The following is a 27,906-nucleotide window of genomic DNA, read 5'->3' as shown; positions in this document are numbered from 1 at the left end:
GCTAGGGAGACGGTTCTTGCCCTTGACCGGTTGGTGTCTCCCCAGTCTAGGCTCACTCACCATGATCTTGCCCCGATAGGCCCAGCTGACGGTGGTCTCCACTCCATATACGTGGACCTGCACTACTTTCCTGAAGGACACCGATTGACCGCCCCGGCGGGCGTTCTGCACCAGGACCCGGAAATCCACCAGCTCCTGGCTCTTCTTGCTCAGCGCGGAGAGCTGATACTGGCAGGTGCCCTGGAAGTCGAACCTCTGCCCGTCAAAGCTGCGGTAGTGGGAGCCCCCGCTGGTCATGCAGCTGGCGTAGCTGGTGGGGTAGCAGTTCTGGATGCCTTTCTCCACCCGGCACTGCTCCCCAGCCCTGCACCCTGCGACCTGGCAGCTCACCTGCCTGGTTTGCGGGTTGCAGACGCAGCGTCTCGTGCAGGCGCCGTTCCCCCAGAATTGCTCTCCAGGGGCATAGAGGCGTCCCTCAAATTCGCACCCACAGCCGGCCTTGGAGATGCATTTCCCAGCATCCAGCACGAAGCCCTCATTGCACTGGCAGGTCTCCACGCAGGGCAAGGAGCAGTTCTTAGCGGCCGCTCGGTCATTGCAGGTGGCAGGACACACGGAGCTGCAGAGCCGGTACTGGCTGTTCTCTGGGCAGGGCAAAGCTGTCAAAGGGATGGGACATGGGTCACTGGGAATATCGCTGCATTCAGCACATGCTGCAGCTTGAACCACCAGCTTCTTGCATCAGCCTCAGAGACGGGATAAGAGCTCTACTACTGCTGCCCACTGAGGGAGCTCTCCTTAAGCTCAAGCACCAGAGGCCTGCGCTCTCGGCAAGCACGACACTTAAAATAATCCCACAGCCAGCCCACTGAAAAATGGGGAGATTGGTCAAAACTCATGAAACTTTTGTAGGTTAAATTAAATAAATATCCTGTGCCAGGTGGGTGTTGGTCGTTTCCAGCTTCTGTAACCTGCAGCTCCCCACCAACACCAACAACTGTTGTTAGGAGTCATCTGCAACACGGCAGAGGCCAGAGTCCACAGAAAACAGTCCTGTCCTGAGGGAACTGGGGGAGGGTGCATTGCAAGATAGTCTCAGGTTAAGAGAGAGAGAGAGAGAGAGAGAGAGAGAGAGAAAGTGTGTGTGTGTGAGTGAACACTGTCCTCTGTTGGAGGGGATGGGTCCTTGTGTGTGTGTGTGTGTGTGTGTTTATGCTGCCCCCTGCTGGAGGGGATGGGCACTGCTCTGTGTGTGTGTCCCTGGTGCCCCCCTTTCAACCCCATCTTTTCCTCCCTGCCCCCCAACCTCAGCCCCTTCTGGACCCCAAACATCCAGCTTATCACTCATCTGCTCTCACAATTCTCCCCTCTGCCCCCCAAACTCTCCTTGCCCCCCATACTGCTCCCCCAACATTCCTCTGTCCCCCAGACCCTTTCCCTCTCCCTCCTGCCTCCCATATTCGCCTGCTCCCTAGTCTCCTCCCTGCTGCCTGCTCTGCCCCCCAAATTAACCATCTTCCAAGCCTATCCCCCCACTCCCCGTTGCCTGGAAGCAGAGCCCCATAAGTACAGCCTGGTTTCAGTCCCACTGGAACAATGGGAAGGAGGTGGGGGGAGTGGTTGCCTTATTTATTAAGGGCAACTTCCTGATACTATCACGCGCAGTGGTTCTCAATCTGCAGCCAATCAGCACACAGCTGCGGCCCATTTGACATCCTCATGGCCACACAGGTCGTATTGGATGCAGCCCACATAACACATTGGTATGAGGCCCACAATGGTAAATAGGTTGAGAACCACTGTTGCAGCTCTGAGAGGCAACAGACGTGGGTTCCAGGTCTCCTCCCCAGACCAGGTGCGCTAGTAAACGGATCCGTTCTCTCCAGCCCCTCGTTACAGGCAATGTGTAACAAGGATCTTCCAGAATTCTTCACCAGAAATGGGCCAGCATGTTCCCACCTCCCTAAAACAGCACGTCCCCCAGTGACACCCCCTGGAGGGAAAAGACCCCATGCCCCATTCCAAGCCCCCCCGGAGCCAGCCAGTCCCCCACCCCAGGGCCGGATGGGAGCCAGTGCCCCCTAGAGGGGAAAGACTCCATGCCCCATCCCCTGAGCCAGCCAGTGCTCTGAATTTCTTTGGCACCAGCTGCCATGATCAAACCAGGGGTTAACCCCACTCACTGCAGCCTGCGAGACTTCGCCACTCGGAGATGGCCACCCCCTCTCTCCGGCAAGCGTCGGCGTAGCTCGTCAGCGCCCGGCACAGCATCTCCTTGAGGCCGTCATTCATACACAGGTCGTAGACACAGTTGTCCAGGTAGATTTTGGGGTCGATCATGGAGTGGCAGCGGCTGAAGGGGCCCCCCGCCTCTTTGGTGATCCAGCCACAGAAGGGCTCAGCTTTGTATCTGCCAACCAGCTCTGGGGAGCAGTTCTTGCACTCCCCGTGGCAGTCGTCCCAGCAGAACCTGTCCCCATCCTCCACCTTCCAGCTCTTCCCGAAGCCCACGGGGCTGGCAGCCAGCACCCCGTGGGGGTGGCAAAGTCGTCCCTGGCGTCCCCGTTGTAGTTGCCGCACAGGCCTTGCACACTTTCCCAGAAGCTGCTGGAGATCTTCACTACCAGAGAGCTGCCCCAGTCATAGAAGACCCTCAGGGAGAAGTCAGTCTCGATGACAACAAAGCCCCCACTCTGATAAAGCTTCAGTTTCCCCTCCATCAGGGAGATGGGGAGGCGGGAGTGCTGGGCATTCACCTGGGAGGGCAACCACAAGCAGTGGTCATTGTTTCACGCAAAACTTTCAGCCCATGTCCTATTCCCAACAACCTCTCCCTTAAAAACCAGGCAAGTCCAAAGCCCACCCAGGCTAAGTCAAGAGAACCCACTTCACCTTGAGCCACCTGGTGTTTACAAGAGAGATTTCCCAGGCCAGGTAACTCTGCCACCACCTCCCACAGGTTCCCTTCACCTTCCCCTGAAACATCTGCTGCCACTAGAGGTGGGACCCTGATAGGTGGACCCCCAGCCCTGCTTGGCAATAGAGCCGGAGGAAATTTTCAACTCAAATAGTTTTTCAGACAAAAAAAAGCAGATTTGATGACACCAAAACAATTCAGTGAAAAAGAAAAATCCTCAAAAAAAAATTCTAGAAAAAATTAAAATGTTTCGATCTTTCAATTCAAGAAAACTTCTCAATTTGAAAGTTCCTTTAATTTTTTAAAATTTAATATGTTGAAATCAAAATGAAACTTTTGTTTAACCCAAAACAAAAAAGTCATCTTTTCAATTTGCCAAAAATTTCTAATTTATTTTTGTTTTGACCAGAAATGATTTTTTTATTTTAGAAAAGAAAAGAAAAGAAAAAGAGAATGAAATATGAAGGAAGAAAGAAGAAAAAATGAAGGGAGAAAAGCAAAGAAAAGAAGGACTAATGAAGGAAGAAAAAGAAAAGAGAAAAATGAAGAAAGAAAAGAAGGGAGAAAGAGAAATGAAGGAAGAAAAATAAAGAAATGAAGAAGGAAAAGCAAAGAAAAGTTTGATGGATAGATAAGAAAGGGGATGGGCACACTCTTACCCTCACAAGCCCGTATTCATTTCTGACCACGGAGACGGTGTAGCCGTAGACCTGCACGGTCACAAAGCCCACGTAGGCAACTCTCTGGTTGCCCCGGTTCTCGTTCTTAGCCGTGACGTGGAAAGCTGGGAGAGCTGAATCTGAGCTGAAGGTCTTAGCCAGGGTGTAGGTGCAGGTGCCCATGAAGTCGTAGTTGCGCCCATCGAAGGTGCGGTAGTGGGGATCACCCAGCGCCCAGCAAGTTGCCACAGAGGTGGCCACGCACACGGGTCTGCCATTGGTCATCTGGCAGGTCTCCTTCTTCTGGCACTGCACGGAACTGCAGGAAGGCACCGGGGATGCTGAGGACAGGATGGGAAGGAAAGGGCAAGCAGAGAGATAGACAGGACATTATAACAGTAAACAAACTGGCCACCAGGTCGACCCATAGGGTCCAGTGGGTTGACCTGGTGGCTTAGAGCATTATAACATGGTGAAGTATGGAGGGATGGATGGAAGGGAAGAATGGTTGGTGGGATTGATTGGAGATGGATGGATGGATGGATGGATGGATGGATTTTGCTGTGAATGCTATTGGGGTGACCACAGCAGGATCATGCCAGGTTCCCTGTGCAACACCCCTGCCCTAGAGACACCCCCACCCCCATCCATGCATGGGGTCCCCCGTAGGGGCTATTCACACTGCTCAACACCCTAAGATTTCACAATTACAACAGGACCCCAGATACACCCCATAGCCCCCCTTTCCCTCAGAGACCCCCCCACTCACCACTCTGGCTAAGGGTGGCCATGCCGTAGCCGTTCTGCTGAGCGGTGCCAACGCTCAGCAGCCCAAAGGCAGCACTGGGGTTCTCCACTGAGTGGGCACTGGCCCTGATGCCCAGGTTGAACACTCCCCAGGAATACTCCGTGCCGGGAATCGGTTTCCAGAGCACCCTGCTCGGGAGTCGCCGATCCATGGTGATGCCGGCGGCCGATGCGGTCTTGGCCACGATGATGGCATAGTTTTTGAACCCCTGCTGGCCAGTAATGGAGTAGGAGGTGCAGTAGCTGGAGACGTCCGGTATGCTGACCAAGAAGGGGTCGTAACGCATGGTGCCCTGGGTCCCGCCAGTACAGAAGAAGAAGACTTGAATGCCAGCACTGGCGGAGATGTACAGTGGTTTGGCCAGACTCACCTCCAACCGCAGGACCTGCCCAGACACCAGACCCTGGCTCCTCCGGGCCCCGCCAGAGAGATAGGTGAGCCGTGTGACTTGGGAGGCGATGATGTACACCAGGTCGTAGCCGGCCTGGAAGGGCATCGGTGGCACAAAGAAAGCCGTGCCCCACCCGGAGATGGGCAACAGCTGCTCGGCCACGTGGTTGCACTTGGTGTTCTTCTGGGCACAACTGTGCCCGCTCTGCACTGCCACCGGCTTCAGGTACACCACCCAGGTGCCAGAGAGGTCCTGGTTGCTCTGGAATTGGACAGCCTCGTAGGGCGCAAGGGAGACAGTGATCTTGCTGCCAGCCGGGTAGACCCGCTCTTGGAACCTCACACTGCCCTTCAGGTGAATTTCCACAGTGGTGGGCTCCCGCCATGCCATGATGGAGAACTCTTTGTAGGTCCCGGAGACATCTCCAGCTGGCGTGAGGACATAGTACTCTACGCCCAGGCTCTGGACCGGGTACACCATGCCGGTGTCGGCCGTCAGCTTCTTGGCATTGAGCGACATCACTGAGACATCCTTGTCCGCCTGCACCAGGACAGTGCCGCAGAACTTGGTGGTGCCAGACATCTCAGCGTTGGCCGGGATCTTCACGGAGACCGTCTGGCCCTGGCCAAGCTGGAAGGTGTGGCGGAACTGAGACTTACGCATCTCGACGGTGACAGTGGTGGAGGGCGAGTAGCCAGAGATGAAGAGCTGGAAATCAGCCTGGGAGTAGCCAATCTGGTAATTCTGCATGAAGGCCGTGATGAACTCCCGGCCCATGGGGGTGGCCGTGCCGGGGCCTGTGGGGAGAGGGACAGAGAGGGGTGACCAAGCCGGCAGCTCTAGGGGGTCTTGGCGCTGCTGTTATGTGTCTTAGTGATGGAAAAGAGCTAATAGCAATGGCTAAAGCTCTCAATAACCCATACACTGCTCTGCCAGTGCCCCTCAGTCTTGACCTGTAGACCCCTGCCATCCCAGCCATGGGCAGCCCCTCACACAGCTCTGCTTGCCACTCAGTGAGGCCAATTCACCTCTCACTCGGTGTAGTGTGATGAGGAGTAACCCCAAGGATGTTACAGTCGGGTGTGTGAGAGCGGAGTGCCGGTGCTGCTGTTACTGTCTGGAGCCAGCTCATCTCTAAAGCCAGTGGATCTCCTGGCAATGAGCCAGGAGACCAGATTTCAGATTCCAAATGTAAGGGACTGCTGGCCCCTTACTAAAACTTAGTGGGGTTTTGGTTGGCTAGCTCCCAGGACCAAAAGGAAGGGGAAGGGTCAATGGGAAATCAGGACCGTGAGACGAACAGTCCCCAGGGGCAATGGGGAGAGGCCAATGCTCCAGGTCAGCCTGATTGACAGGGCGAGCAGGCTAATAAGGGAGTCAGGAGGCCGGGGGGGCGGGGGAGGGGAGGCAGGGGGATCCCGTCCGCCTGGTGAGCTAGAATTGCCTGGGTCAGACAGAGTGGGGCTGAGCTCAGGAGAGAGCAGGGGCCCGAGCAGAGCGGGGGAGCAGGGCCGCGCCGGCCAGAGGGGCCAGAGAAGCAGCCCAGGGGGCTGGAGGCAGAGCAGAAGCATCAGTGGTGAGGCAGAGTGGTGGAGCTGGGGCTGGAGCTGGGGCTCGGGCTGGGGCTGTCCGGAGCCGGGTGCAGGGAGCAGCTGGGGAGAGCGATGGGGACCCTGGGCAGTGGACCCAGCGCAGGGAGATGCCCCCAGCCAAGACGCCTGGCAGGCCAGACTTGGGGGGGGATCGTAACCCCGACGGGGCGGGGGCGACGCTGGGAAGAAGGGTCCTGCCACCTAGAGCCTGGGGGTGTGTGGCCACCACCAGTGCAAGTGTCCGACCCGCAGCATCCCTGCAGCACAGCCAGGGCCTGGGCAGGGGCCTGGGACGTGTGAGGAACAGACTGAACTGCCCTGACATCCCAGAGACGCTGGCTGTGACGTCCCCATGCCACAGAGCGGGGCAACGGGTTTTCCTTTCACCTTTCCCGTTTTTTCCTTATTTTTTTAATTGGTTGCTGTTTAATAAATTGTATTTGCTTTGAACTGATTGTAACAATCAGTGGGTCAGGGAAGCGTCCAGTGCAGAGAGAGCACCCGGAGTGAGGACACCCTGGCCCCTGCCCTAACTGACCACGACCAGGTTGGGGGTTGAGCCCCCCTGGAATCCTGGGCCCAGCCTTCTTGGGGTTACGAGGACTCTGCCACACAGGAGATGGAAGGGGAGCCCTCGAGGTCAGGCAGGCCTCTGGGTAAAGGGAGTGGGAGCGAGGATCCAGATCCTTTCGCTAGCCCATTTCACCAGGGTCGTGTATAAGCGAGGAAAGTTCCCCACAATAGTGGGACCATTCCCCCGCTTACACAGATACTCCAGTCTCTAACCTCTAAACATCTCCCTGAGCTGGGAATGGAACCCAGGAGACCTGGCTCCCAACCCCTTGCTCTAACTACGAGACCCCACTCCCAGAGTCAGGGACAGAACCCAGGAGTCCTGGCTCCCAGGCTCCCCGCCACTCTTGCAAGCCTCAAAGGCCAGCTCAACCCTGGCAGGAAACACCCCTAAACCTGGGGGAACTGGTTCTTGCGGGGACCACCATGCCCCTCCCTGGCACTAGCACTGCTGTGGGCAAGTGAGGCTGAGCGTCGGGGAAAAGGCATGGCCAGAGGGGAACAGGCATGGTCGAACAGCGGGTGTGTCCAGGAGGGAAAGGCATGGCCAGAGAAGGAAAGGGAAAATGGGTGTGGTCAGATCAGATGGACAGTGGCGTGGTCAGCAGGAGAAGGGGTGAGGTCAGGGAGGAAAAGGGGGGACAAAGGGGGTGTGGTCAGATGGACAAGCGGCATGATCAGCAGAAGAAGGGGTGTGGTCAGAGGAAATGCAAGAGTGACCAGCAGGCAAAGGGGTGAGTTCAGAGAGGAAAGGGGTGGCCAAAGAGGAAAGAGGGTGTGGTCAAATTGAAGTGGGGCGTGGCCAGCAGACTCTTGCTCTGCGCCCATCCTCATCTGTATTCGCAGCCCCTTTCCCCAGCTGGGAGGGAACTGGGCTGCAGGAGGGGCAGGGCAGAGGGAAGAGCTAAACCAGCCCCGCACCCTGACATACACAAACATAGAGACACACAGACATATGCTGACACACATACACACATGCTGATGTACACACACTGACGTACACATACACACACACTGTTGCATACAGAGAAACTTATGCTGACATACACATGGAGACGCTGACATGCAGACACATACTGACATACATAAAACATCCAGGGACACACTGACACACAGAGACACATGCTGACTCACACACTGACTCACACAGCCACACACACTAACATACACACACAAACACGCAGATGTACACACACACTGACACACACAGAGACACGCTGACATACACAAACACACACAGTCACATGCTGACGCAAACAAATACGGAGATCTACACACACTGACACACATATCCACGATAGCATACATGCTCACACATGCATGAGCACACACACACTGATGAGCTCTGTGCAGCTCCCCCTCCCCCGTTGCTTGTGAAAAGTGAGTGTGATGCACCCTCTGAGTGTGCAAACTGAAGCCACTTGAGCTTTGCACACCTGGGGCATGGCCCCAGCTGGGGTGGGCAGAAGGCTGATGCCCCAGTACAGTGTGGCAGTAGCTGAAGTTATGCCACACCCCTTATTGAACATAGGGGCGTGGCTAAGGCAAGGGGGCGTGGTCCCAGCCACCCACCCCCTGAACCAGGAGCAATTTGCAAATATTACAGCAGCCCCAAGGCTGCGTGAACTGTGACCATCTGGAGCAGCAACCTTGGACCCTGACTATGCTGGGCACCGCGGAGGTTAGCTCAGGGGGTTGGCCCAGCAGTGAGCTTGAGTTTACACAGAGAGAAAAATCTGACCCATCGACTCCAGGGGGGTTACTCCAGATTTACACTGAGGTGAGCAAGAGGTGAATCAGCCTCATTTACCCCAGTGAAGTCACTCCTGATTTACACCAGTGTGTGTGAAAGAGGGATCAGCGATCCCAGTGGAGCCACTTCTGATTTACCCAGGGTGATTGGAGAATTTTCCATGCCTCCCTGCCCAGGGCTGGTCGCAGCCCCTGAATGCTCTTTACTGCCCCACTCCCAGCTCTAGTAAGCCCATGCCCTGCTTTGCCCCCAGGACCCTCCCCCCTGAGTTCCCCGAGCCCTGGGTTGGATCCCCACTCACCTGCCAGCAGTGCCAGCCCAGCCCAGAGCAGCAGCATCCTCCTTGTCGCCATGGCTGAAACACAAGGGGATTAATCAGGGGGTTAGTCAGGGGAGATGGAGTGGGGGGCTTGGGATTACCTTTGCCCCAGGATTTGGGGAGCCTGGGGGGAGCAGAGGTGGGCAGACCAGGGACCCACTGAGTATGGGGATGCGGGAAGCACTGATGGGCAATTGGGATTCCCAAGGCAACAGGGAGCCAAGACTGCTGGATTCTACCCCCAGCTCTGGGAGGGGAGAGGGGTTTAGTGGGTTAGAGAGCGGGACTGGGAGCCAGTACTTCTGGGTTCTATTCCCAGCTCTCGGAGGGCCTCCTGTCTGTTACAGGTTAATGCAGATGAATTTCGCCCTCCCTCAATCTCTCCCACACCCCAATATTGTCCCAACCACAAAGGGTTAAAAGAGGACCATCCACCTCTATATCGCCTTAGCAAAGTGGTAATGGAGGTGGGAGGAGGAGCTGGAGACCCCTAGGCTTGTGGTCCCATATGGACAGATCCCCCCGAGACCCATCCCTCCTGGCATGAGGTCAATCAGCAACTTCCCCTGTGGCACATCATTCCTTCATTGGCCATCAGGTGGTGTCTTGCACCTACTCTAATGCAGCTGGAACTGGTCACTGTTGGCGACGGGATACCAGGGTAGATGGGCCCATTGGTCTGATCTGTTCCCCTGGGTCTAGAGGGAGATGATTCTTTATATGGGCCCTGCAATATGCTCCCCACCCCAAAACAGCATCCACGGAAGCATCCCTGTCTGTCGTTTATCTCTGTGGTCCTGCTCCAGGGTAACCCCCTTCTCCTATTCCTTCTCCATCTACCCCACGCTCTCCCCTGTCACCCTCCATTATCTGAGTATCTGCTCCCCTCTTGTCTCTCTCACTATGCCTCAATGCACATCTGGCTGTCTATTGATCTATCCATGTCCATACACACCCACCATCTAGCTAGCTAGCCACCCATCCATCCCCATGTGAACCCATCATCTTTCTATCTATCCCTATATACAAACTCTCTCTCTCTCTCCCCCACCTCTCTCTATCCCCATACACACCCTTTATCTGTCTATCTATCTATCTGACGCTCACTGAATTTGAATCCAAGCAGCATTAAATCTCCTGCCCCCAAAATGTCCCCTCTGGTTCCCCCACCCCACCCCTGTACAGAGTGAGTGGCTGGGGCAAGAGAGAAAGGAAAGAATTTGGACTTACCTGCTGGGAGCACCTGGCTAGCTCAGCAGCGGAGCCTGAGGGGCTTATATGGCAAGGGATTCTACCGGGAGGGTGGTGACACCCATGGGTGAGGCAAATGGGCCGGGTTCCATCACAGCTTCCTGGAGGAGGACAATTCTACACAGAGTCGGCTCAGGGCAAAGGGAGCTGGAGAATGAGGTGTAGAGAGATGACAAATAGGAGGGGTGTGTCAGAGGTTACAATCTCCGGACTGGTAGAGAAGGCAAAGTCAGGTCCCCTTGCCCTGTAATTCAAAGAATGAGGGGATGGGACAATGCAACAGAGGCCTGTGGAACTCCTCGCCACAGGGTGCCCCTGGGGTCAAGGACTCAGCAGGGCTTGCAAAAAGGGCACGGTTCTTATGCAGTTGCTGCAGTTGAGGAGGGAGCCTCAAAGTATTATGGGATAGAAACCCACAATGCCTCGAGTTAAAGAGAAATGCCCCGCCACCCCCAAATGCCACTAGCTGGTTTCTTTACTTTCTTGTGCCAAACCCTAACCCTAAGACCGCCAGAGACAGCATACTGCAGCATCTGTGAGTGGGTGGACATGGCAGAGATGGGGGATGCGAGTCAGATGCCTCTCCTGGGAGAAAGTGTTTCACCAATTTATTTCCTCTCCATTCACCCACAATTAAAGGGGCCCCAGCTGCAGGGCCCTGTCCAGCTACTTGACCCCCCTCACTTCCCAAAGCCAGGGATGAACCTGGGAGTCCAGACTCCCAGCCCCCTCTTCTCTAACCCACTGTACCCCATTCCCCTCCCAGATCCAGGGATAGAACCTAGGAGTCCTGGCTCCCAGCCCCACAATCCCTCTGCCTCCCTGAATCCTCATCCTCTCCCTACCCGCCCCCAACGTGGCCCCACCCCTTGACCCAGCACTCCCGCATTAGTGTCAATATTTGTGACTGTTTTCACACAGGCTCGGTCAGGTCAGGGCCCCTGCAGGCACAGCTTCCTCATCCCAGCACTGACACCAGCGGAGGCAGGGCGGGCACTGTCATAGCTGCTCCACTGTCAGGATCTCTCCCTGAGCCCTCTCTCCCCCCTTCCTGTGCCCCTCGGGCATCGCCTCTGCCAGGATCCTTCTCTTATCGCCCCCGGCTGCACGCCCCGTGACGCTCGCCTCCAGCACTGCCCGGATCCCCCTCAACCCCTCCCAGCCTGCGCTCCCCACGCCACCCACCTCCCCTGCTTCCACGATCCCCCGGTCCCCCTCCCCAGCAGCCTGCACTTCCCACACTGCCCACCTCCCCCACTGCCAGGATCCCCCTCAACCCTCCCCCTGGCAGGTTCCCCCCATTCCCCTCCCCCCAGCCTGTACTCCCCACGCCACCCACCTCCCCTGCTTCCACGATCCCCTGGTCCCCCTCCCCAACAGCCTGCACTTCCCACACTGCCCACCTCCCCCACTGCCAGGATCCCCCTCAACCCTCCCCCCGGCCTGCGCTCCCCACGCCACCCACCTCCCCCCCCGGCAGGTTCCCCCCATTCCCCTCCCCCCAGCCCGCACTCCCCATGCCACCCACCTCCCCCCCAGCCTGCATTCCCCACACCACCCACCTCCCCTGCTTCCACGATCCCCCGATCCCCCTCCCCCAGCCTGCACTACCCACACTGCCCACCTCCCCCACTGCCAGGATCCCCCTCAACCCTTCCCCGGCCTGCGCTCCCCATGCTACCTACCTCCCCCGCCACCAGGATCCCCCCATTCCCCTCCCCCCAGCCTGCACTCCCCACGCCACCCACCTCCCCCCGGCAGGTTCCCCCCAGCCCGCACTCCCCACACCACCCACCTCCCCAGCTGCCTGGATCCCTGCCTGGTGTCGCTGTGGGGCTGGGAGCCCAGCACACTGCCCTTTCACACAGTGTGTACGGCAGGCTCCACATGTCCATCACTGGCATGGCCGGTTCCCCCCAAACTGGCCACGGTTGAGTGAATGCCAGGCGGACCGTAGCCCATCACAGCTCAGGGGATCCCGCACCTGGACACTGTATCCCACAACCACCTCTGTTTCAGGAACTTCTCTGCCTGACTGCAGGGAGCGCGCCAGGGGCCATACCCAGCCCCCAGCCTGGGGGAGCTGCCATGAGGAGCCAGGGCTGTGAGCATCCATGAGAGGAGGGGTGGAATGAGCACCCCCACGGAGACCCCACAGCACAGCCCCCTGTGGAGCCGCCACCCCGCTGCCTGCAGCATGGCGCCCCCTGCTGAGCCCCTCCTGCCACCTGCCCTGCAGCACAGAGCCCTACTGAGCCCCTTGCCCTGCTCCCCACAGCACAGCGCCCCCTGCTGAGCCCCCTGCCCCCACCCTGCAGCACAGCGCCCCCTACTGAGCCCCTTGCCCTGCTCCCCACAGCACAGCGCCCCCTACTGAGCCCCCTGCCCCCACCCTGCAGCACAGCCCCCCCTACTGAGCCCCTTGCCCTGCTCCCCACAGCACAGCGCCCCCTACTGAGCCCCCTGCCCCCACCCTGCAGCACAGCCCCCCCTACTGAGCCCCTTGCCCTGCTCCCCACAGCACAGCGCCCCCTACTGAGCCCCCTGCCCCCACCCTGCAGCACAGCCCCCCCTACTGAGCCCCTTGCCCTGCTCCCCACAGCACAGCGCCCCCTACTGAGCCCCCTGCCCCCACCCTGCAGGACAGCACCCCCTACTGAGCCCCTTGCCCTGCTCCCCACAGCACAGCGCCCCCTGTGGAGCTTCCACCCCACCCCCTGCAGCAGGGTGCCCCCTACCAAGTCCTCCACCCTGCTCCCTTCAGCATGACCCCCCCATACTGAGCCCCCCACCCTGCTCCCTACAGCACAGTGCCCCCTACTGAGCCCCCTGCCCCCACCCTGCAGCATGGCACCTCCTGCTGAGCCCCCACCCCCCCTTCCTGCAGCACGGTGCCCCCTGTTGAGCCCCTGCCCTGCTCTCTGCCCTTACACAACCTCCCGCCTGCCTGTCTGCAGGCGGCTGCGGGGCGCAGGTGGGCGAGGCCCAGCAGCTGTATGCTCAGCGCTAACCCCTGCCTTGTATGGTGTTTGAGAAGGAGGAGAGCCCCCGTTCCCATGCAGCTCACAGCCCAGCCACAGGGAGTTCCCCCTCACCCGTGCCCCAGGCTCCCATGGCCTCAAGGCCGGATCCCCTGCAGGTGTGAACCGGCCCCGCTTCCGTGACTCCAGAGGCGCTACGGCCGACTGCCAGCAGCTGGGAAATGGGCCCAAAGCCCACATGGGCAGAGGGGGCCAGACACAGTCAGTGCTAGGGGAGGTTTGAGGGTTATTTTTAGCTGTTTCAGTATGTTTAGTGAGTAATGGAGATGCTATGGAGCTGGATTCTCTCACACAGGGTGAATCTGGAATGATGCCCAGTGGAGTCACTCCAGATTTACAGGGGTCACTGGGGCCGATTCCCCTCTCGCTCACCCTGGGGTAAATCCAGAGTGACTCCACAGGCATCACTGGGGCCAATCCCCTCTTGCTCCCCCCCCCCAGTGTAAATCAGGAGTGACAATAGACAAATCAGCCCCATTGACCACCATGAGTTACTCTTGATTTACACCAGGATGAGCAAGAGGGGAATGAGCCCCAGTGACCCCCCATGGGTTACTCCTGATTTACACCAGGATTTGCCGGTGTTACATCTTGCTCCACTCTCTATTTACCCTCCTATAAAGGCCAGTAACTCTTCTTTCCCCCAGCTAGATACACACAGGCACAAAGCGAGGGCAGCAAGTGCCCAATTACCGTTTATCGACTTCCGATGCCTGCCTGCACCCCGTCCAGGCATCGCTGTCCCAGTGCAGTTAGTGCTGCTGTGTGCCAACAGGACGGATAGACCCTGGGCTCAGCTCCCTGGGGTGACTCCGGAGTCACCCCTCAGCCATGGATAGCAATGGAGCCAGCACCGGATTCTGCTCTCAATTGCACAGGGTAAATCTGGTGTAGCTCACTGACTGTGATGGGGTCATGCTTTGCCTGGAGGAAACCCAGAGGAACTCCACAGATTTTAATCCAGATTCTGATGTGTGTTATGCTGGTGTCAATCTGGCCTCATCTCTTTCACCCCAGTAGCAGTAGCACCAGATGCTAATCTCCATGACCTCGATTTCTGTCCAGAGATGAACTAGCTAACTGAATGGGATTACTAGAGAGTTAATCCCAAAATCAATGAGCCCCTGTGACACCATTGGGGTTACTCCTGATTTACACCAAGGTGAGTGAGAGGGGAATTGGCCCCATTGATCCCAGTGGAATTACTCCTGAGTTACACTAGGATGAGTGAGAGGGGAATAAGAACATAAGGACGGCCATACAGGGTCAGACCAAAGTCCGTCCAGCCCAGTATCCTGTCTACTGACAGTGGCCAATGCAGGTGCCCCAGAGGGAGTGAACCTAACAGGTAATGATCAAGTGATCTCTCTCCTGCCATCCATCTCCACCCTCTCACAACCAGAAGCTAGGGACACCATTCCTTACCCATCCTGGCTAATAGCCATTAATGGACTTAACCTCCATGAATTTATCCAGTTCTCTTTTAAACCCTGTTATAGTCCTAGCCTTCACAACCTCCTCAGGCAAGGAGTTCCACAGATTGTGCACTCTGTGAAGAAGAACTTATTTTTATTTGTTTTAAACCTGCTACCCATTAATTTCATTTGGTGGCCCCTAGTTCTTATATTATGGGAACAAGTAAATAACTTTTCCTTATTCACTTTCTCTACACCACTCATGATTTTATAGACCTCTATCCTATCCCCCCTTAGTCTCCTCTCTTCCAAGCTGAAAAGTCCTACCCTCTTTAATCTCTCCTCATATGGGACCCGTTCGAAACCCCTAATCATTTTAGTTGCCCTTTTCTGAACCTTTTCAAATGCCAGTATATCTTTTTTGAGATGAGGAGACCACATATGTACGCAGTATTCGAGATGTGGGCGTACCATGGATTTATATAAGGGCAATAAGATATTCTCCGTCTTATTCTCTATTCCCTTTTTAATGATTCCTAACATCCCGTTTGCTTTTTTGACTGCCGCTGCACACTGCGTGGACGTCTTCAGAGAACGATCCATGATGACTCCAAGATCTTTCTCCTGATTAGTTGTAGTTAAATTAGGCCCCAACATATTGTATGTATAGTTGGGGTTATTTTTTCCAATGTGCATTACTTTACGTTTATCCGAATGAGCCCCTTTGATCCCAGGGGAGTTATTCCTGATTTGCACCAGGGTGAGTGAGAGGGGAATGAGCCCCATTGGCGTCTGTGGCAGTACTCCTGAGTTACAGCAGGTTGAGTGAGGGAGAATTGGTGCCAGTGATTCCTGTTTCCTGCAGTGTAACGCCTCGGGGGCTGTATTCACTGGGGTATAGAAGAGCCATGCTGAGAGTTGTCATGCTCGTGCTCCGGAACTCAGCCCCAGGGCTCTGTGTGGCCTCCTGCTCCATGTGTGTGATCAGCCCACAGGCCTGTGCACACACTAAGCCCCTGTTAGCCCAGGGTGTTAGTCAAATGTTTGCAGATACTTTTCCCCTCATGGCACCTTCAGAGGCATGATACTTCCATGTGCAAAACACTCGCAAAACACTCACTGATGTCAGCTCTGCCTCTAGTGCAAATTCTAAACAGAGAGCACCCCTCCCTGCCCAGAGCTGGGGCTAGAACCCAGGCTCCCAAGCCCCCTCACGAAACATACTAGACCCCCACTCCCCACCCCCACTAGACCCCTCCTAGAAATGGGAACAGAACCCACAAATCTGACTTCTCCTTGTTCTCAATACAAATGTTTATTCAGGGACCAGTCACCTTGCCATGGACAAGGCCAAATCCCCAGCTGGTGTAAATCAGAAAGGGTTCGTTAATTTCAGTGGAGCTACAGCCAGTTGACCCCAGCTGGGATCTGGCCCCACTGCTTTATTCCATCCCTATGGCTGGGGTGTGGCTGCCAGATTTCAGGCATGATGACCTGGAACAACTCAGCTTTGTCCCTAATCTGATAATCCCCCAGCACTTTACCTACTCATGTTACAGTGTACAACACCCCAGGGCACAGAGCCAGGGCTGCAGCTGGTTCACACATCACAGGAGTAATGCAGCCACAGGTTGAGTAGCAGACCTCAGAATAGAACCCAGGAGTCCTGGGTCTCAGCCCCCCTGCTCTAACCACCAGCCCCACTCCCCTCCCAGAGCTGGGATAGAACCCAGGAGCTCTGGCTCCCAGCCCCCCTGATCTAACCACTAGACCCCACCCCCCTCTCACAGCTGGGTTAGAACCCAAGAGTCCAGGTTCCCAGCCCCACTCTAACCACTAGACCGGGGTGGCCAACCTGTGACTCCGGAGCCACATGCGGCTCGTTGGAAGTTAATATGTGGCTCCTTGTCTAGGCACCGACTCCAGGGCTGGAGCTACAGGCACCAACTTTCCAATGTGCCGGGGGGGGGAGCTCCTTGCTCAACCCCTGGCTCTGCCACAGGCCCTGCCCCCACTCCTACTCCTGATAGTCTATGATTCTATAGATTTAGGTTGGATATTCGGAAAAACTTTTTCACTAGGAAGGTGGTGAAACACTGGAATGCGTTACCTAGGGAGGTGGTGGAATCTCCTTCCTTTGAGGTTTTTAAGGTCAGGCTTGACAAAGCCCTGGCTGGGATGATTTAGTTGGGGATCGGTCCTGCTTTGAGCAGGGGGTTGGACTAGATGACCTCCTGAGGTCCCTTCAAACCCTGATATTCTATGATTCTATGATTCCACCCCTTCCGCGCCCTCCCCTGAGCCTGCCGTGCCCTTGCTCCTCCCCACTCCCTCCCAGAGCCTCCCGCACGCCACGAAACAGCTGATCGGGAGGCGTAGAGAGGGACAGGGAGGTGCTGATCGGCGGGGCTGCCAGTGGGTGGGAGGCACTGGGAGCAGGGTGGGGGAGCTGATGGGAGGCTGCGGACATGTTACTGTGGCTCTTTGGCAATGTACATTAGTAAATTCTAGCTCCTTCTCAGGCTCAGGTTGGCCACCCTTGCACTAGACCCTCACTCCTCTCCCAGAGCCAGGATTACAACACCATTCCCCAGTATGCTGCTTGGGAACCTTCTGCTACAAGAGGTTATTCTCACACGCAAGTTAAAACCAAGGTCTTCCTTATGCCTCAAAATCACAGATACGGAAAAGCCCCACTGAATTAAATCAGACATCTCCCTCACCTCAGTCCCTGGAAAAATCATGGAGCAGGTCCTCAAGGAATCAATTCTGAAGCACTTAGAGGAGAGGAAAGTGATCAAGAACAGTCAGCATGGATTCACCAAGGGCAAGTCATGCCTGACTAATCTAATTGCCTTCTATGACGAGATAACTGGCTCTGTGGATGAGGGGAAAGCAGTGGTCATGTTAGTCCTTGACTTTAGCAAAGCTTTTGACACGGTCTCCCACAGTATTCTTGCCAGCAAGTTAAAGAAGTATGGGCTGGATGAATGGACTATAAGGTGGATAGAAAGCTGGCTAGATTGTCGGGCTCAACGGGTAGTGATCAATGGCTCCATGTCTAGCTGGCAGCCAGTATCAAGGGGGGTGCCCCAAGGGTCGGTCCCAGGGCCGGTTTTGTTCAATATCTTCATTAATGATCTGGAGGATGGCATGGATTGCACCCTCAGCAAGTTTGCAGATGACACTAAACTGGGAGGAGAGGTAGATACGCTGGAGGGTAGGATAGGATACAGAGGACCCTAGACAAATTAGAGGATTGGGCCAAAAGAAATCTGAGGAGGTTCAACAAGGACAAGTGCAGAGTCCTGCACTTAGGATGGAAGAATCCCATGCACTGCTACTGACTAGGGACCAAATGGCTCGGCAGCAGTTTTGGGCCCCACATGAATGGGTTACCTAGGGAGGTGGTAGAATCTCCTTCCTTAGAAGTTTTTAAGGTCAAGCTTGACAAAGCCCTGGCTGGGATGATTTAGTTGGGGATTGGTCCTGCTTTGAGCAGGCGGTTGGACTAGATGACCTCCTGAGGTCCCTTCCAACCCTGATATTCTATGATTCTTGCAAATCCTTTCCCCACGGCTGCTGCCCACATTTACCCTGTCCCCTGAGCTGAGATTCTGAGAAAAGCCCATCTGTTTGCTAAGCTCTCTCCTCGTGTTAAGTTGCAGTTTCAACATGAAGCTGGCAAATAAAGTATTAGAGGGAATTCCTGGTCCACAGGGCTGGCGAATGTGAAAGCTGGGACTGGGGGACAAGGACACATGAGGATGGCCTAGTCTCGCTCAAACCATATACAGGCCTAGCTAGATTGGTCAGGAGTGAGAAAACCCTTGCAGCACAGCTGTGCTGGCAAAAACCCCAGTGTGGACCCAGCTACATGGACAGAAGAGCACTTCTGTCAACACTGCGAATGGCGACTGGTGACACGGCGTTCCTACCCCCCCAGAAAAATTCCGTCTCCGGGAGTCTACACGAGGGGTTTGTGCCGGCCTAGCTACACTTCCCCATACCTCAGAGGCTGCTGATTGGGACAGCAAGGACTGGAGGACCTGGACGCTGGAGAGCAGGTGGAACGACCAGGAATGAAAGAAGTGTGTGCCCCAAGAAAAGTAGAGAGAGGCAGGGGTTGGAGAGCTACAGAAAGTCCCCCATGACTCTTCTCCAGCAGCACACACAATCGCTGCAGAACACCATGGAGCAAACCGCCCCCAATGCTCCGTGCTCCATGGATGACGCGATGTACACAGAGCCATTCGTGCCACACACACATGGCACCTGTATGGCCAGCCTCCCTTTCCATGTGGATGGAAGAGAGGTGGGTAGAGAACTACCACCACGCATGCTGTGCATCATTCCGGGTCAGGCAATGAGCTCCCAGTGCGTTTCAGTCTGATGTGTCTAATAGACTCATAGACTTTATGGCTAGAAGAGATCATCGTGATCATCTAGTCTGACCTCCTCTGCATCGCCAGCCACAGAACCTCGCCCACCCACTCCTATAATAGACCTCTAGCCTCTGGCTGAGTTACTGACGTCCTCAAATCATGATTTAAAGATTTAAAGATTTCAAGTTCCAGCAAATCCGCCATTTACACTCATTTAAACCAGCAACTGAACCATGCCCCATGCTGCAGGGGAAGGCGAAAAAACCCCGAGGTCTCTGCCAATCTGACCTGGGGGAACGTTCCTTCCTGACCCCAAGTATCACGGTCAGTGGGTCTACCTTTTAATAAGGCTGCATGTGAGATTTTCCAGCTGGTGATACCCCTCAGTGTTTGCTGTTCTTAAGCAGTCTGTTTTTTTTGCACTCAGTAAAGTTTGCTTTTGAAAATTACTGTTTGTTTTATTGGGTGTCAGACGTGTCCCAAACCAAATCTCCCATGTCCCCCGCCCTTCCTCCCCCACCATGCCAACTATCACATTCAGAGCAGACATTTATAGGATCACTGAAATGTCAGGCTGAAAGGGCCTCGAGAGGTCACCTAGTCCAGTCCCCAGCGCCAAGACAAGACAAAGTAAACCAGAACCACAGTATGCATCTGATGAAGTGAGCTGTAGCTCACGAAAGCTCATGCTCAAATAAATTGGTTAGTCTCTAAGGTGCCACAAGTACTCCTTTTCTTTTTGCGAAAACAGACTAACACGGCTGTTACTCCAGAACCACCCTGACAGGTGTTTGTCTAACCTGTTCTTAAAACCTCCAGGGACGGGGATCCCACAACCTCCCTAGGTCACCTGTCTCAGTGTTGACCTAGCCTGAAAGCATGGACGACGCATGCACCCCCAGTTCGGGGAAGCTAGCCCCTTGCCCCTCCCCTTCCACCCAAGCCCCCGCCCCCACTCTGCTCTTCCCAGCTGCTCACTGGTGCAGCCCCAAACCCCTGCCAGTGCCCGGAGCAGCCCTGAACCCTGGCCGGCCTTCTGGTGCCTGAAGCAGTCCAGAGGGCGAAGCCCTAAGTCCGGGCCACCCAAAGGAGCTCTGAGCCCCACAGCAGCCCAGCCCGGAGGCTGTAGCCAGGAGCATTAGTGGAGGTTTGAGGAGCCTTAGCCTCCCCCAGTCTCCATTACCCATCACCCATGCCTTAGAGTTAGAAAGATTTTCCCAATATCTAACTTGCTATGCCAATTCCTTCTTGTCCGACTCTTGATGGACATGGAGAACAATTGATCCCCACCCTCTGTATAACAGCTATTGACATATTGGATGATTGTTATCACGTCCCCCCTCAGCCTTCTCTTCTCTGGACGAAATCACGCGCACCCCACAATGAAGTACACTACACAAAGCAGCACACAGCAGTGCAGTGCTTATGGGTCAAGTGATGTTTATGCACATAGGTAAAGTGATCTTTCAAGGCCACCGTCAGCCCTGCCGCTCCTCCATGGGCTTTGATTCCTGCCCTCGCATCTGGCTGTTCTAAATCAGTAGACTGCCTTTCCACTTTGCCCATCCACCCGTCTGTGAGCATGACAGGAATGTAGAACTGGAGAGACAAGGTGGGCAAGGTAATATCTTCTATTGGACAAACTTCTGCTGGTGAAAGAGACAAGCTTTCCAGCTCCAGAGCTCTTCTTCATGTCATAGGCCAGGCATGGGAGGTCGTTGTCTCGCTCTGCTCAGCACTGGGGAGGCTGCGGCTGGAGTCCTGGGTGCGGCACTTTAGGGAGGACATATTGGAGAGAGTCCTAAGGAGAGCAACAAAAATGATCAGAGGTTTAGAAAACCTGACGTACAAGGAACAGTAGAAAGAACTGGGCCTGTAGGGTCTAGAGAAGGGATGGCTGAGGGGGGTCTGATGACAGTCTCCGAATATGTTATGGGCCATTATAAAGAGCATCAAGTGTTCTCCATGCCCACTGAAGGCAGGACAAGCAGGAATGGGCTTAATCTGCAGCAAGGGAGATTTAGATTAGATATTAGGAAAACCTTTCGAACTCTAAGGGTAGTTGAGCTCTGGGATAGGCTTCCAAAGGAGGCTGTGGAAGCTCGGTCATTGAAGGTTTTTAAGGACAGGTTGGACAAACACCTGTCAGGGAAGGTCTAGGTTTACTTGGTCCTGCCTCAGCGCAGAGGGCTGGACTAGATGTCCTCTCATGGTCCCTTCAAGACCAACCTTTCCATGATTCCCCACTTTGCTTCACAGCTATGAGGTGATACACACCATGCAGCAATACCAAGAACAGCTGCCTGGCTGTGCCCCAGAATAGCCAGAAAGCATCACCAAGCACCCATTTCAGTCTACCAAACCCACATTCTACAGCCATCCTGAAGCTGCCCAGACAACAGCTAAACCTCTCCTTGCTGCTCCCCAGGTGTCCAGTGAAGGGTTCCATAAACCAGGGAACAAAGGATAGGCCAGGTGCCCCAGAATCACCACTGGCATTTCAATTCCAGGATCTACGCTAGGAATTATTTGGGGCAGTTCTCTGGCCTATGCTATGTAGATCAGACTAGATGATCTACTAGATGGGGGTCAGGGATAGCTCAGTGGTTTGAGCATTGGCCTGCTAAACCCAGGGTTGTGAGTTCAATCCTTGAGGGGGCCATTTAGGGATCTGGGGCAAAAATTGGGGATTGGCCCTGCTTTGAGCAGGGGACTGGACGAGATGACCTCCTGAGGTCCCTTCCAACCCTGGGATTCTATGATCACAGTGGTCCCTTCTGGCCTTGGAATCTATGAACCCTGATGTGATTATGCCATGGCCCTAGTTGTATCTTTGGGGAAAGTTATGTGTGCCCAAAGATGTGAGTGCCACGCACCTTCCCAGACCAGCCGCCATTCACACCAGTAAAATATCCCTGGTAATCCACCAACGGATTCACAGCATCTGGGTGCTATCCTGCCCTTGAAACAGGACTGTAAGGATCTTGAATGTGCCAGGTACCACAGCAGCAAAGGGGATGGGAAAGATGCTTTAAGATCTATGGATAACAGCCATGGTTGCACCTGAACTCATAAGTGCCAAGCTAGAGGGTTGGAGCTCACCCTGGTTCAAGTGACCCTGCTCAATGCAGTCTTGATGGAGGAAGAGATCTGACGAAAATGGGAATTTGGATAAAGTTTTTATCATGCTGCTGAGTGTCTCACTTTCCCTCAGTGCTTCGTACTGCTGTTTACTGAATGGGAAGGGAGAGGGCCGAGGCGTTGGCCTCATGAAACCAGAGTCAACAAATGGGACACAGCCAGTGCCTGCGAATGAATCATAGAAACATAGAATATCAGGGTTGGAAGGGACCTCAGGAGGTCATCTAGTCCAACCCCCTGCTCAAAGCAGGACCAATCCCCAACTAAATCATCCCAGCCAGGGCTTTGTCAAGCCTGACCTTAAAAATATCTAAGGAAGGAGATTCCACCACCTCCCTAGGTAACGCATTCCAGTGTTTCACCACCCTCCTAGTGAAAAAGTTTTTCCATATATCCAACCTAAACCTCCACCACTGCAACTTGAGACCGTTACTCCTTGGAATGGAGGGTCTGGAAGAGACAGTGGAAAGCCAGTGGCCAGGACATTCCCACCAAATGTGTAACAACCAAGAGACAGGAAATTTCCCCCCACACACACACTGCTCATCAGAGAAGCAGACCAGAGACCCCGAGCTGGAGAAGGAAGGGGAAAGGTGTCTGGCGCCTGCGGAAAGAGCTGAGCTGGCAGATATATAGGGCCTCTCACCTGGAAGATGGAGAAGACTCAGAGAGGGGAAGCAAAGATGACCACAGCATGGTTCAAGGGTCTGGCTGCACTGGATTCGCTGCAGGAAGCCATGTAGAGAGACAGGGTGAACTGGCACCTGTAGGTCCCATCTCAGAGTCATGTAGGCCACAGGCTTCCCCTGTGGAGCTATGTGGCAGCAAACTAAAGGGGTTACCCCAAGGTCCTGGTTCCATGCTGGGGCGGTGTATCTGTGAGAGCTGTAGAAACAGGAGTGTCATACTAGACAGACAAGATCTCTTTTATCCAACAACTTCTCTTGGGGGAAGAAGCTTTCCATCACCACAGAGATCTTCTTCAGGTCATAGGTAAGAGGCAGGAGATTGTTGGGGAGGCCTTGGCTGGAGTCCTGGGTCCAGTTCTGGGTGCAGCACTATAGGAAAGATGGGGACTCATTGGAGAGAGTTCAGGGGAGAGCAACAAAAATAACCAGAGGTTTAGAAAACCTGACCTACAAGCAGAGGCGGATTACAGTTTTGTGGGGCCCTGGGCCAGAGCAAGTGGGGGCCTCTCCCCACCCATTCCACCTGCAGTCTCTCCCCCCACCCCATCCCCTGTGCTCCTTCCAGGGAAATGAGGTCAAGTGAGCAGAATCCCCCACAATGAGGGGTTGGATGAACACCATGGTCCCATAAGACAGCTTGTCACTGAGTAGTTTCACATATGTGCCATCTGGTTCAACCTAACAGAAAGACAGGATGGAGACCCAAGAGCTTTCCTGCCATCTAAGTTCCAGCAGCAGCTGCCACCTTGCTGTGGAACAGAATGTGTGAGAGCCCACCTACCAAGTGGCATCTAGACTTCACAAGCCTCTCTCAAAGAACACCATGTCAAAGCTTAATGTCCGCTACCTCACCTGAAGAGTTTTAGAAGTGGCTCTCACTGTAGGAGCTGCAAGCAAAAGGATGTGGGCTGCAGAGAAAGTTTGACATATTTAGCTCAAGTTCCTTGCACATTCAAGAAAAAGGCAAATCAACAGACGTCCTTGTAAAAGTGATCAGACTTACGTCTACTGTTCTAAATGGTTTGACTTTTTTCTAGGTGCACTGTGGAGAGCAGAGTTACCGTTCCAGAGAGGACCATACAGGCAATAATTTTATGGTCTTCAGCTATATCAGCTTGGACTCTAACCACATTAAGTCACTTTAATGAGGCTCAGGTCTTAGACTCATAGAAAAGTGGGGCTGAAGGGACCTAAAGAGGTCATCTAGTCCTTAGCAGTACTTGCATGAGAAACTCCTAAAGATAAACCCAGGGTGCCACAGGAAGTGCTAATAATTCAGTGGATGGCACTCTTCCCTCTGAGTCAGTAATTAATTACAGTCACAGGGTGTTTGCTTGAGGTGTTGCCTTTTGGATGAGTCCTAAAATGGTCATTAAAGATCTCTTGGCACTCCTCCCAACAGTAGATCTGTTAACGTCTATGGCTGGTCATATTCCAATGTGGGTAATTCCATTCTGTCTCTACATTCGTGCTATAGTTCCTGATGGATGCAGTATTCTTCCTAACCGAGCTTATCATACGGTGGTATTGTATGTGTTAAACAGCTGCCACTTCCACTCCTGTTGTGCAGAGTGACTGTGTATAGTTCACAGAGTGATTTGGGATTAAGAGCAACTACAGAAACGAAATATACTGAACTTGCTCATGGGATGGGAAGTGAAGGGGGTTATTCGAAACAGAGAGGGTTGCACAGGGACCAACTGTCAGTTACACGTCAGTAATAAGATCCATTTAGTCAGAGTAGGGGGAAGTTCTGGAGATTAAGAAACAAACCCTTCTTGCTCCTAGCTTTATAATACAGGGCTGGCAGGCCTGTGGAGATTCTAGGACAAGACAATAGTATTGTTGGAATATGATAGGGTTCAGTAAAAGACCTGGGAAGCTGCTAATGTGCTGACATGGCATTAGGGGAAAAGGCATAAGCAGGCAGCAGTTCTTTGCTTAACGAATAAGTTGCCATATTTTTCCCTTCCCTGTTGCTTGTAAGAATTGATAAGGATGCAGCTGCATGGGAAATGTAGTTGTCGAATGAATGCCCTTGGTGTGAAAGAAGGTGAAAGAAAGGTTATCTCTGCTCCCTTCCTTTCCCAGCTACATAAACAAGCCCTAGCTTATGGCCCCTTCCTCCCTCCCCTGAGAACTGCTGATTAGGGAAATTTGTAGCAACAAATCATTGCAAAGAATGGTATTTTCAAGGTAGAAATGCCTGTATGACATATGTAATGCTGTGACCAATAGATAGGGGTGGGTATACTAACAGTATGGGTGTTTCTATTACTTCATAAGGGGTTTTGGGGTGTTGTAACGGATGTAGGCGTTTACATACTAACTTAAATAAAAAGAGTGCTGTAACTATTCCAGTGCTTACTCGACAATTGGCTCGAGGGGAATAAGTATCGCAATAAAGAATCCCATCTACTCAATCTGCCTCTGGCTCAACCTGCTCTTTTTCTTCTAACAAGTGTCATTTCTTCCACGCATAGCTCAGTAGCCACCCCTTTGGCCAGTTCAGGGTTGAATTTGACAGGCTCCTAAAGGAGGCAAGTTTGCTTCTCTAAACAGCAAAGATGATAGCTGTCATGTAGGATTTTCAGGGTGGAGAATGAAAAATAAGGGGATCCTCATGGTCAGAGGATCCCACAGAGAACCATTGGTAAGAAATGGGGACGGACTTAACCCAGTGAGGGAAGAGTTAAAGTGTGTTGAAAACAGTGTGCCAGCTCACGACAAAAGAGCCGTTAATGACTGGCTTCAGAGCTTACTCCTTTACCTTGGCAAACTTCATCAGCATGTTCTCCCGGGGAATGCGGAACTTGTCCATTTTTAAGTAGCCATTATCCATTTCATCATAACCAAATTTTGGTCCAATGTCACCCACAGTAATACCTGCCATAGAACAAACAATGGGAAGGAGGATTAACGACAGGTGAAAGACCTAACCCTTCTGTGACGGAATCCCTGGGGTGCTGTGCCTCCCCAAACAGTCAGGGCATGGCCCGGCCCCCGCCCCCTATCCGACCTCCCCACTTCTTGCCCCCTGATGGCCCCTCCCCGGACTCCTGCCCCATCCACCCCCCCCGCCCGCTCTCGGTCCCCTGACCACTCCCGGACCCCCTGCCCCTAACTGCTCCCTGCCGCCCCATCCAACCCCCCCTCCTTCCTGACTGCCCCCCCGGGACCCCTGCCCCATCCAATCACTCCTTGTCCCTGACTGTCCCCAGACCCCTTGTCCCTAACTGCCCCTAACTGCCCACCACCACCCCATTCAACCCCCCCACTCCTTCCTGACTGCCCCCCCCGGGACCCCTGCCCCATTCACCCCCCCTGCTCCCTGTCCCCTGACTGTCCCCCGCCGCCCCATCCAACCCCTCCTCTCCTTCCTGACTGCCTACCCAGGGATCTCTGCCCCCATTCAATCCCCATTCCCCACCCTCTGACTGCCCTGACCCCTATCCATGCCCCTGACAACCCCCCAAACTCCCCAGCCCTCTATCCGACCCCCCCAACCCTGTTCCCTGCCCCCTTACTGCGCTGCCTGGAGCACCGGTGGCTGGCAGCGCGGCTGCACCAGGACAGGCAGCCACGCCGCGCAGCACAGAGCACAGGGTCAGGCCAGGCTCTGCAGCCCCGCCGCCTAGAGCATTGCGCCGAGCGGCGGCATGGCTGCGGGGGAGGGGGAACAGCCTCCTGGGCCAGGAGCTCAGGGGCCAGGCAGGACGGTCCCATGGGCCGGAAGTGGCCTGCGGCTGTACTTTTCCCACCTCTGTTCTAGAGCCACACAAGACATATCCACACACGTGTGTTGAAGTGTGCACTTCACTGGACTTGCTCTCTAGTTCAGTCTGAAAGATAAGCCATGTATGTTAACAACACTTGCAAAGCTATATGGCCTGACAATGTGTTGACCCCTTGTTTCCCAACAGTGCTAAACCCAAATGTAGACTCTTACCTGGCAAGGGCTCATGGGTGCCCAGCTGCTGTGTGAGTACAATGAAGGCATGCAGCCCTTTGCATTGGCCCTGGGTGTAGAGCTGAGCCAGAATTATGGCATGGTTCAAGATCATTCCAACTGCAAGAGCAGAGAAAAAATATATCATTTTAATACATGCAAACTCTCTCCGATAAAACACCAGCCGAGATTTGATTAGCTCTACAATGTCTGAGCTCATCAGTGCTAATTGAGGGCCTGATCCTACAGCTGGCTCACAAATGGAACTCTCATTGGGCGGAGCCGCAGGACCAGGAGCCCAGGGCTGGGACGTCAGGGGGAGAGCCGCAGGACCAGGAGCCCGGGGCTAGGACCGCAGGGGCGGAGCTGGGGAACCAGGAGCCCGGAGCTGGGACAGCAGGGGGAGAGCCACGGGACCAGGAGCCCGCGGCTGGGACGGCAGGGGAGGAGCCAGGGGACCAGGAGCCCGGGGCTAGGACCGCAGGGGCGGAGGCTGGGGGACCAGGAGCTCAGGGCTGGGGTGGCAAGGGAGGAGCCGGGGGACCAGGACCCCGGGGCTGGGATGGCAGGGCAGAGCCGACGGACTGTATCTACCCTGACTTTATGTATCTGTTACCCAGGCTGGGCAGAGTCTCAGGGATTCAGACACTGGGGTGCTCAGACATACTGGGTCAGTCTCGGGGGCACAGACACCGGGGGGGTTAGATATGGGAGGATCAGTCTCGGGGGGGGGGTCAGTCTCGGGGTTCAGACACTGAGGGGGGTCACACAGTGGAGGAATCAATCTCGGGGGTTCAGACATTGGGGGGGGATCAGACACGCGGGGTCAGTCTCAGGGGGGGTCAGACACATGGGGTCAGACACGCGGGGTCAGTCTCTGGGGGTCACTGAAACACGGGGTGTCAGTCTCGAGGATTCACACACTGGGGGGGTCAGACACGCGGGGGTCAGTAAAACACGGGGTGTCAGTCTCAGGGATTCACACACTGGGGGGTCGGACATGCGGGGTCACTCTCAGGGGGG

General features: G+C 54.7%; 1 protein-coding gene across 1 annotated transcript in view; it reads right to left on the bottom strand.

Annotated features, from left to right (window-relative positions):
• Positions 1 to 9,046, bottom strand: part of LOC141977505 (IgGFc-binding protein-like) — a 31,345-nt gene extending 22,299 nt beyond the window's left edge. Inside the window, 6 exon segments of the mRNA XM_074939023.1 lie at positions 61 to 659; positions 2,184 to 2,531; positions 2,534 to 2,756; positions 3,577 to 3,959; positions 4,346 to 5,572; positions 8,995 to 9,046. Coding sequence (XP_074795124.1) covers positions 61 to 659; positions 2,184 to 2,531; positions 2,534 to 2,756; positions 3,577 to 3,959; positions 4,346 to 5,572; positions 8,995 to 9,046 — 2,832 coding nt within the window.
• Between the last annotated feature and the right edge of the window lie 18,860 nt (positions 9,047 to 27,906).

This window comes from Natator depressus, chromosome 24 (genome assembly GCF_965152275.1).
Source record: "Natator depressus isolate rNatDep1 chromosome 24, rNatDep2.hap1, whole genome shotgun sequence".
NCBI lineage: Eukaryota > Metazoa > Chordata > Testudines > Cheloniidae > Natator > Natator depressus.
This window is presented reverse-complemented; position numbering and strand designations above follow the sequence as displayed.